The following is an 11,929-nucleotide window of genomic DNA, read 5'->3' on the forward strand; positions in this document are numbered from 1 at the left end:
CAATAAAAATTAAATTACAAAGTTTTGGTAGATGTTTTCAAAAAATTAAATATTGTGTTATGATCTGCAACTGTTATCAATTCTTTAGGTAATTTGACTGCTAGGATGTTGAAAGATTGGAATCAACTTAGCTTGGTCGGTTTAAAGCAGTCATGCTTTTTGTCAACGAAAAGCAGCTTTGCTTGCTTTTCTAGACTTGCCCTCTTTATCCCACGACCAATTGAGCGGATGCGAAGTTAGCGAGTTTTTATGATAAATGCATGTGCACACAACTTACAAAAATTATTCATCAACAATGAGACAAACCCTTGTTTGAAAGTTTCATCAACAACTTTAACTATCGTTTTGTAGATTAGTTAAAGTATAATAACGACACAAAACACATATAGGCCTATTTAAATATGTTACCAAGTCTTTGTAAATTATTGAAATTCTCTAAAAACTTTCCCATCTGATCGGATTATACACCAATAGACAGATTTATTAGAACGAAAACTGTCACCAAAAGCTTGAATAGCTCGGTTTAATAAAATTTAAGACCGGAAATTGAAACGGCGGTCGACAGAGAATACAACGATCAAGTTGTGCGCATTTCACGAAAAAATAACGTACACATTTCACCAGTCTATGGCATTGTTTACTTGTAATCGAACTTATTCGAAGGTTTCTGTAATAAACATAGACCGTTTGAGGCGTTGACCGATTTATAGGTACAAAATTGTGGTACACAGTTTATCAGTTTATGCTTTTTGTCTAATCACCAAAGGCTTCGATATTTAAAACGTTAGCCGAAATTCTTTACAACTTATGTACAAGCTAGGGCTGAACTAAAACGCCCCTTTATGACGAGAACCTTTTTTTATTTTGCTCCAGTTTGCAGAAAATTTTCAGACGCGTGAACGCTCATATTTGCTTTCTGTTAAAGATTGCTATCAAAACCATTCTACATTCAACACAACTAACTTGTGTTGTCAACCAACTTGTTAAACGGTGTATAGTAGTACACAGTAGCTTGCCATTTTACTTCTAATTTTGCATTTCTTAGTAATAATAAAAATATTTCCTTATTGTTAATTGTTGTTAAATTACATTATTAAATTAGCATTATTACACTAATTATTAAATTACATTATTTTTAATTTACTTATTGTTAAATTACAGTAGGTTAGGCCTACTGATATTTTTTTCAACATTCAAACTTAACTTTCAAATTAGCTATCAAACTGTGTATAGTACACAGTAGCTTGCCATTTTACTTCTAATTTTGCATTTCAGAGTTATAGTTAACATATTTCCTTATTGTTGTTGTTAAATTACATACATTACAGTAGATTAGGCCTACAGCTTTATAACACTTTTATAACAGCTTTTATTTTGCTGCAGTTTGCAGAAAAATTCCCGCCGCGTGAACGCTCATACTTGCTTTATGTTAAAGATCGCTATCAATACCATTATACATTTAACACAACTTACTGTTAAACTGTGTACACAGTAGCTTGCCATTTCACATATTCAAACGTTTTGTGGCAGTAAAGATTTTTGGTAAAATCAGGTTGTAAAGTTTTTAGATAGTAGTAAAACAACTTTTTTAACAACCATCAGTACCCTTTCTTTTTTCCGATATCACTTTGGTCATGGGCTGTATGACGGTGGAAATTCTAGTCAATGTTTTTTTAATTTTACCCAGGAAAGTATTTCTCAACTAGTGCATACTTGCGCTAATTTTTGCAGTTTTGCATGCTTTTTTATTTTAACCACTTTTTCTTCTTTCATAGACAATTTTTTGTATCCTCTTGAGCCTGGATCATATTCATGCCATGAAAATAGCTTTGCTGACACAACTTGCAAAACTCACAAACATTATGCATGCACCGAAATAATGACAACTGAAGTACTCTTCTACAATCCAGAAGCAAAGAAAGCATTAAGCATGTGCACTTACCTATTCCATTGTACTGCTTAAATATTTTCTCAAGATTTACAAATAAATAATGACTAATGAATCACCCTTCAAAGAAACTTTAGATTTTAGGGTTCAAGTCAAAGATTACTCCAATTAGTTTGTCACAACGCCACAATTCAACTGAGTTAAGTGCACGCTAATTCTACTTCGGTGCTAATATTATATAAATAAAGCATTATATTATCATACCTCAATCGATCACAGATGAAAACATACCCAACTAGTCTATAACTATCTACAATATAAGTAGCAAAAACTTCATCAAAACATAGTTTCTCAAACCATTTGAGAAAAATCCATTCCTAAACCTACATGCATTGGCTACCGACCAACCATTTACAGTTTTAAAGAAATTATCATGAGTACATTTTCTGTTTTACATGATAGGACAACTCGCAAAAATAGCGCTGCATGGAATGCTTAAATTAGGTAACGCCTCGATGAAAAGCCCCAAACTTTCCAAAAATAATGTTCTTCATTTTCACAACAGATACAATCAAATGTATTCATAGCTACCTTAACATTATCCAACAGTTTCATTCAACTGTACTCATAGGTACCATGACATTATCCTACTGTTTCATCCAAATATACTCATGGATATCATGACAGTATCCTGTTTCATTAAACTGCACTTGTAGGAACCATGACAATATTTTACTCTTTCATTCATCTGTTATCATGGATAACATGAACATATCGAACTATTCCATTCAAGTGTAGTCATAAACACCATGACAATATTTTACTGATACATTCAACTGTACTCATCCGTATTATGGTAATATCCTACTGTTCCGATCCAATGTACTCATAGATACCATAACAATACCCTACTGTTTCATTCAAATGTTCGTGCAGGTACCATAACAATGTGCTACTGTTACATGTACATTCACTGTACTCCTCCGTACCATGACAATACCCTACATTTTATTCAATTGTCTTCATAGTTACTGTTACATTTTGGTATGAATAATAAAACAAGCTGTAACAAATGTGGTTTATTCACTCTCATAGTATGTAACCAGCTAACATGTAGATACTACAATTTAAGTACAAAAGTATTAATAGTTACTTGTATTAGTTATTACACAGCTATAACAAATCTGGCTTGTTCAGTCTCACGGTATGTAATGAACTGTTGCTTTAAATTTAGTATATATAACCATCATTCATGGCTGTTTAATGTCGGAGATGCAATATCTTTAGTACATCTTTTTGTAGGCTGGTAGGAGTTACTACTCTGTTTCCATAGTATAAACAACCATTACACACCAACAATGAGTTTTATAACTTTTTCAATTATTTGATTTTGCAAGAAGCCGGAGTTGTTTCTTTTTGATGTGGCCATCCTTTTGTTGTATATCTCATTACCGTAGAGATAACAATGCCTTTAGAAGATTTTTTGACAATTCCTTTTGGATCTGTAGGGTTTATTTGAGCTCCAATAGTTTTATTGGTGTAAATCATGTTTAGGTCTGCGTCATCTTCCTCTCTGTGAAACTCAATATCTTGTCCAACAGGTAGTCAAATAAGACCATCTGCATTCCTATGTTTGTTAGCTTTTATACATTCAATTTAATTTTTGAATTGACAGAGTAAGATAGTCTATCTCGCTAATCGGTTAGCAGCAAGTGTAGAAGTTTTTTTGCTGAGTGCAAACATTGAGGTCAATGCTCTGGGGTCAGTAACAATGGTAACTTTTCTATTATAAAAAATTGGTGACACTTCTTTAACGGAAATCTGATAGCTAGTTTTTTTTAAATCTGATCATATTTCTTTTGGGGTCAGTCAATTTTCAGAAGCAGGCATAATATACCTTTTGCTATCATCCTCATATATGGGAGATAAGGCAAATCCAATTCTTGTTTTGAGCGCAACACATACTAACCATATAGGCAGATTTGAGTTGAAATGTGTAAGAAAGGTGTCAGCAGTCACAACTTGCTTTAGCTGAAAAAAACTGTTTTCATGTTCTGCACTCCCCTTCCACTGCATAATACTTTTAGTTAGCTGATGTAATGGTTCTGTAATCGTTGGCATGTTAGGTAGGAATTTGCTGTAGAACTGTCCTGATCCAAAAAATTCCCTGGTCTAATATTTTACATGACGTGGTAGTTTGTTGGTTGAGCAGGGTGTGTATTGATATTCCTAATAGTTTGATTGCTCCTCTTTCTATCAGATTGCGATTTGGAACCCGGCTAACTACAAAGCTCAAAGCAATATTGTTTCCTTTTACTGTTTTAGTATTCAGCTGACACTGTCCAATTACTTCAATAGGACGTTTTGAAGGAGACCCATAATTTGTAGTTCTTTGTAGAGGTACACGTTTTCAAAGTTTGCACCAGACTTTTTAAGTAATGAAGTTGCCACACGCTTCCGGATTTAACTCCATTTCTAGAATCTAGTCTTGTATCTCAATATTCTTTTGAAGTTGTTCTAAATGTAATCTTTAAATAGTTTAAAGCTGTCATTTTGGTGTATAGCCCTGTGCTATAAGCTTTTTATTAGTAGTTGCTTTTCTTTTTTTGGCAGGCAACTCCTAGATATCCTAACTTCTGGCAAAAATTGCATGTAGCAAATCGGTAAGGACATTGCATAGCAGTACCCATAGTTTTATTGCATCTGCAACAATTGAAACTGGTCTGTCTTGTTTCTTTGTTGTTTGAAGCTCCTGTTGGTGTCTTAGTTCTATGATCTGGTTGTACCTTGTTGACATTTTGCTGCTCTCTATGTACAGTTTCCTCTGCTATTTTGGTTACATCTTCTGTTTCAATTGCAGTTTCAATAGCTCTTTTAAAAAATAGCTCATTTTAATTTACTTTGAACAGTGCTTTGGAAACTGCTTCATTAAATACTCATTTCATAGTTTCATCCAATGAATCATTAATATTAGAAAGGTCACATGTTGTCACTTTCTCTCTAATTTTATTTGCTAGCTTATAAATAGTTTTCTCAGATATTTTTCATGGTACTTCATAGTTTATAACGCTCGCATACAAAAAATTGTATAGGATCATAATGTTCTTTTAAGAGATTATCTATTTGATCATGGTAACTTCATTCATAAGTTTTGGAGTTTTCAGTCAGCCAGCCATGTTGCTGATCCCTTTCTAGAATGCCGGTGACTGCTTAATTAAGAACACGTTAACTTTAATTTTTTCAGGTGTAAAGTGAGCTGCTACAAAAGTGTCATATCGATGCATATAATCAGTCAATAGTTTGGTGGTCGGATCATACTATGAAAACTTGGGTATGGTTGCTGATGGTGCTAGCTTATCTGCTGCCTCAGTTTAACCTTTCACGAGTAGTTCCAAGAGTTTTTTTTCAGGTAAGCTTTTTGTTGCTCTTCCATCTTTTGGTTTTGAGTCGTAATAGCTTTAACAAACTTATCCACTTCCGACAACATACTGTGCTTGTATATACCAAATATGCTATATAGATCTCTGGATTACATTCCTGTAAGGATATAAGCTTCACTAATCAAGAGTATTCCATTCTTGTCACCAATAACCTATGCTATGTTTCTGTATGAATAATAACACATGCTAAAACTAATGCGGTTTATTCACTCTCATAGTAAGTAATCAGCTAACATGTAGATACAACCATTTAAGTTCAACAGTAATAATAGTTACTTGCATTAATAATTACACAAGCTATAACAAATCTGGTTGTTTACTCTCATAGTATGTAATGAACTGTTGCCTTCAAAAACAGTTAAGTTTATATAATCACTAGCTATGGCTATTTAATAAATAGCTGAACGAGAGCATAACTTGTATTAGATAGATAGCCCAAAGTTATCTTCACTAAAGCTTGTTTATGGCAATATATCAGGTACCATGACAATATTCTACTTTTGCCTCGACTGCTCAAACTACTTTTGTAATGCTAGTAAATAGAAATAGGACAGACACTCTTGTTTCTCATCATTGTTCTTTTTGTTCGTGATTGGCGACAAGAAATCATATCGATGTAATTGGAAAATACCACACTTTGTTATTACGTCCTGACTAAAGCCAAAAGATTTCTCAGCTGTGTGGATGTTTATCAGACTACAGTCACAAAATTTAAAATATATTGTGTGACAGGCTTGGAAATCGTTAGGTTAAAATAAGGAACTTGCAGCAGATGATTTTTTTATTAGTTTAGCAGGCTGATATACAGTTTTCTGCTAAATAGTTGATCTGCGAAAAGTAACTAAAGTTTTTGATTTTTTAAGAAAAAAAGCCGATACCAATTCAGATACTTAACACCCATATCGGCGACGATTCCGATATTAAAATCGGGGCAACTCTAATAGATACTGTGATTATATATTGTACTGATACATTCAACTGTAGTCATAGGTCTCATCTTACTGTTTTGGCCAACTGTACCCATAGCTATCAATATCCTATAAGTGAGAATATCTTGTGGCTGTAATTAATAGTCAGTCAATTTCTCACTTGATAAGGAAAATAATGAGAGTTTTTGATCCGAGCAAAGCATGAGACAAATTATTGAAAAAAGTGATGTGAGCAAATTTACGCTCCAATAAAAAACGGCTCCAAAAATCATGGTACCTCTACAGGTTGACCTAACATTTGTCAAATTATATATGAAAGAGGGAGAGCACAAGACAAAGTGCAAAAGCAATCATCGTATGAACCCCTAAACCATTGCCATACATGCAAAATAATGCCAGAAAGCAAAATCTAGCTCACCCCAAAGTTACATATGGGCCTCTGCGCTTACAGAGGTTTATTAGGAATGAAGCTTCCATGGACCTTTTTGACAAAAGCCTGAGGCTATTGTTTGTGACGCTACATTTTTATTGACCATGCGAAATAATTCAGTCTGAAAAGGCTGTGGCGAAAATATTGGCTAAGACCTTAGGTCAGAAGGTTTGATTATTCATGTACAGTATGTTGGATTGTTCTAGAATTATTAGAAGCGTAAAAAAATAACACAGAGAGACACAAAAAGTAGTTACTAGTCATAAGGATCAGAACAACAGCAAAGTGACATTGATCTAATCTGACACTGTACATTAATATTACTTCAGACTACAACTGCTGAAGAATAAACAATGTGTAAACATTAAATGCTATAAGAAATGCCTATAAAGATTTATCATCCAAAAATTTGGAAACAATTGCAGGAACATCAAGGACTCGTACTAAAATAGAGCAAAAAATTTAAGGTGTCCGGTTGGCATTTTGAGAGTTTTTAAAATAGGTACTGTGGTATTGAGACAGTTATGGCAAAGTAGATACCATGGTACTGAAATGGTTATACAGAAGTACATAAAATGTTATTAAAATAGATATTCAGAAGTAGAAACCATGGCATTGAGACAGTTATGGAGTGGTAAATACCATAGTATTGAAATGGTTATTCAGAAGTACATTATATACCATGATATTGAGACAGTTATGGAGTGGTAAATAGCACAGTATTGGGAAAGTTCTACTGCGGTACATGTAAATACTATTGTATTTAGTTATTTGGATGAAAGTAGATATCATGGTATTAAAATAGTTATAAGAAGTAGATACTATGGTATCGGAACAGATATGCAAGAATAGATACCATGGTGTTTTGATAGATATAAAGAACAAGATACAATGGTAGCTATACTATAGTCACTGACATTACCATTGAATTTTTTTGCACTTTTCGCATACTCAGCCATGACTCACAAAGATTGCTCATCTAACCACAAGGCTACGCAGTTCTTATACCTTTCCACCACTCTTACCATATTCTGTATGCCCTTTTTTTCAAACTACACACGCTAAAGGTATACCACAGAACTTTTCAATGTATCTGTATCAAACCAGACTATATTTAGGCATTACCTGCCACTGACTAATCACATTAGCATTTGAACACCTCTGCCCTTGTCTATTTTTATCCTAATTCATATGAACTGCACAATAAACACTCCTTAATGATTTGAAGTTTGAAGGTCAGAATGGTAAATATCGTAGATGTTGAATGAAAATAATTTTCTATCCAAAGACTAAGCCAGATAAATACTACTATTCTGTGACAAACAGTACACCTCATTTGTATAATTTTTGATGTTGTTTGGATGCTAATTTTGTATAGTTATGCAGTGCATCAAAGAGTTGAGGTCAAAACACATTGTAGTAGGTAATAAAACACCAGAACATGTTTGTTCTATAAAAAGCAACAATCAGATTGCAGCTATCTGAACAAAGCATGCAAATATTGTAATGAAAGCTGATAGCCACCAATCGAGGTGGCTATCAGATTTTGGCATCGGAATTCTACCGCTGCCAAAATTTGCGACAGCATATTCGTTTTTATTGTTTCATTCGTGTTAAGTTTGGTTTGTGTATTAATGATGGCATACAAGTTGTTTTCAATATGTAGGGCCTACTCATTAAATTATATTTTACTGTATATATAAATATGAATATAATGATAAATGTCATTGTTTGCTTGAAACACCGACTATGGTCGACACGGCCACTAATTAGCTCTTTCGGAGTTACGGCAAAATTTATCTTCTCCGAAGTTTGTATATTTTAAGTTTAAGTTTGTATATTAAATACGCCCGAATTCTTTGTAAATTTTTGGTATTGGAACATGGTACCATAAAATACAGATATTTTACTCGTAGCAAACAGTCTTATTTATTAACCCAGATAACCAAGAGGCTAATTGGAACTGACCCGGTAGCCGTTTCAAGGACATCAAACCGGACTACATTATATTAGCATGGTCATTGGCTAGATATTAACATAATTTGACTCTTTAGTCAACATAGTCGATAATAATAGGTTGAAAAGGACCAGCGCAGGTAAAATGTGTGAATCCAATACAATATTTCTGTTCTAAAAACATTAATTTTTTGTTTCTACATGTTATGTACGTATGGTTCCTTTATGTCACTTGTTCATGAATAAATCTTTGTAGCATTTGATAGATTATTGTTATATAACATATAAATTTGTATATTGATATCATATTATTTGATAGCAACATTGTGGTAACCTGATCATAAAATTGATCGACACTCGTAAATCCTCTTATATGGCATTGTAATAGTTAGTTTTGGCTGTAAACTGTAGCAAATATATCAATGAGCTTTCAAGCGAAATTGGTAAACAGAAGAATAATTTAAAAACAAGTCTTCAATTCCGAAACGAAATAAAGATTGAAAACTCAAAGAAAATTCGAAGCATGACCCTTTCGGTAATATCATTGCAGGTTAGCTGTAAGCAATAGATATCAACTGGTAGAGAAATTTCTCAGTTTCTCAATGTATCCTTAATAAGACATTTTTTGACAAGTTGATGGTAAGTTAGCGGGTTTATTGCATTCAAAAGCTGTAATATCACTTCACCAAAAAAAATTGTAAACTATAGGCGACATTCGTCCATGATAGGGCTAATCTTAACTTCCGAGAGTTCTGAGGAGCCAATTGAAAAACACACCGCCAGCCTTCAAATTGACCGCTACTATAATAGAGGAAGGGTTGAAAAGTACAGTGTCATCCTTCAAAATGACCGCCACTACAGAAAAAGGGTTGAAAATTATACCGCCAGCCTCCATTCGAATGCCTCCTTCAAATTGACTGCCACTATAGAGACAGGCTTGAAAAATACAGCGCCATGGTATTCAATTAGAGGTTTTACAGTATTTTCTATCAAAAAAATATTTTGGAGTTGTTCCCTGTTGCCAATAATAGTATTGCCAAACTAGTTAATGATGCCAGCAAAAACTTCTATGGAGAAGAAATTTGATACTTTCACAAAACAAACTTTCATTGTCATTATGATTTATCCTTTGCAAGTGTCTTCAAGTAAACTGACTCAGTAAGAAGCTAGAATATATTTTGTTATACGGAGTATATGTTGAAATTTTTATAAAACATATTTATAATAAATATAATAACTATGGTATAATTTGATATATAAGTTTTTCAAAAGTTTTATAGAGTTGTATTACAAAACCGTCGACATTAAAGAACGCAGGCTATATATTTATAGATATTGTTTTTGCTAACACATTTTTAATTAAATAGAAACACAATGTTTTACCAGGTAGTATAAATAGTTTTATAAGGTAATAAGGAAATACACTAGTTGTTTTACATATTTACTGTATAGCAAAGGAGATTACTCCTCTTTTCGAAAGCTTTGTAAATTCTGATATCCACAGCAATGAAAACTGATACCAAGGAATACAATCTTGTACAACAAAACTGTAATGACACAATCTTGTGGTAAACTAATATATACAAATATACTGCTAGACCTGACAGAAAAAGGTTGACTCATTCCTGCTCTATCATGCCGCCAATCCTTCAAGGCAGCAGAATTGGTTGAAACTTAAATATATATATTTAAGTTTCAACCAATTCTGCTGCCTTGAAGGATTGGCGGCATGATAGAGCAGGAATGAGTCAACCTTTTTCTGTCAGGTCTAGCAGTATATTCCATTACTGAAACTTTAACAAATTTGGTGATTTGTCAAGAATTCTGCACATTGAACCATCTCTTATAATCTTGGACATGACAAATTCATGCTAAGATTTTTCTAACTGACCCATCTCTAGACAGTCTATAGCTGTCAAGGTCGTTATGTACACTGTATTATGTACATTACGTCTCTTGTTACCACCATATCTACCTCTTGAGCAACTCGGATACCTACTACCAATTCGCACAATGAATATTACAATTGAAGATAATCACTTTCTGTTGCGGTCTTACCTAAGAACCATCATTAATCATTGTTTATGTAACAGCAAATCTATTGTAAAACAGTCATTACTACATAATGTAATCAGGAGGCTATAGTTTAGTTTTAGGAAATTCACAAATCAGTAAGCAGAAAAGTCCCCAGGCAGATCTTCACATTACCAGGCGAAAAAATTTACAATTTGAGCCTATCATGAGGGTTAACACAAAATCAGAAGTGTGGAGCTACTCAATGCTGATTGGTCATTTAGAAATACAGCGTTCGGATTGGTAAAGCCTGATCGGTATAACAGATTTTAGCTTCAGCTTCGTCAGAACCTGTGGAAGCTGTTGTTGATGCATTCACTTTTTATTAGCTAAAGTTCACACAAAAAATTGTGTTCAGGCTTCAACCTAAATTGTGATTTTTCAATGCATTAGCTCAGTTAAATGTATTTTCAATCGATTGATTGCTAACCAATTGTCAAAGTGTTTTTTTCCGTTTGGTTGTGAAGGTAAGTGGTCCGTAATTAGCACTGTCACGTTAGAAGTCTATAATGAATAAAGGTCAGAAACAATAGTATTTAGGTTAGTGTGAGGGTGGACTATAAATATATTTCATAGTAACGAAGTGATGAATGACGACAAACAAAAATGTAATATCGGCAGAGCCCAGTCGGTCAAAGTCAGTCCGTCAGTAGTCACATTGTCAGTCGTTGTTGCCTTGTTGGTCATAATGGTTTCTGTCTGTGTAAAGCTGTCCCTCACTGTAGTCGCAGTGGTCGTTTGTGTTGTCTCGTTCCACAAGTCGAGTCTAGGTCTCGTATTGGTCATAGAGTCGAGTTGAATTGGTTGTGGTATGGATAAAATGTATGCATTGAAGTTATGGTTTTTTGCGTAGTCTCTGTATAGTTCCATTGGGCTGGGCTCTGCCGCTGGTGGTGAAATTGAAGATGTTGATGGAGTGGCTGTTGAAGATAGAGTATTAACAGTTTTGGTAGATGATATCAACTCTTCGATGTGGCCTACCAAAGAAAACATGGTTGTGTATTGGTGCAGCTGCACTTGGTTTCAACTGATTAACTCATTTGCACTGACTAATTTTCAGGCGATTAGCCCCCAAATACCGCTCATTTTTGAGAAAGTTGCCATAATTCAAATGATGACTACAAGAGACAGACTTGAGATAATTTACTCATTGAAGTTTCACAAGAACCAGTCACGTCTTTTCTTTCGAACGATCAGGTTACATGCATATAAA

General features: G+C 33.9%; 1 protein-coding gene across 1 annotated transcript in view; it reads right to left on the reverse strand.

The window, feature by feature from the left end:
- LOC137407819 (uncharacterized) overlaps positions 1–11,709 on the reverse strand; it is a 29,766-nt gene extending 18,057 nt beyond the window's left edge. The window contains exon 1 of the mRNA XM_068094198.1: positions 11,319–11,709. Within this exon, the coding sequence (XP_067950299.1) occupies positions 11,319–11,709 (391 nt within the window). The remainder of the gene's footprint in view (positions 1–11,318) is intronic.
- Positions 11,710–11,929: the final 220 nt, after the last annotated feature.

This window comes from Watersipora subatra, chromosome 11 (assembly GCF_963576615.1).
Source record: "Watersipora subatra chromosome 11, tzWatSuba1.1, whole genome shotgun sequence".
Taxonomy (NCBI): domain Eukaryota; kingdom Metazoa; phylum Bryozoa; class Gymnolaemata; order Cheilostomatida; family Watersiporidae; genus Watersipora; species Watersipora subatra.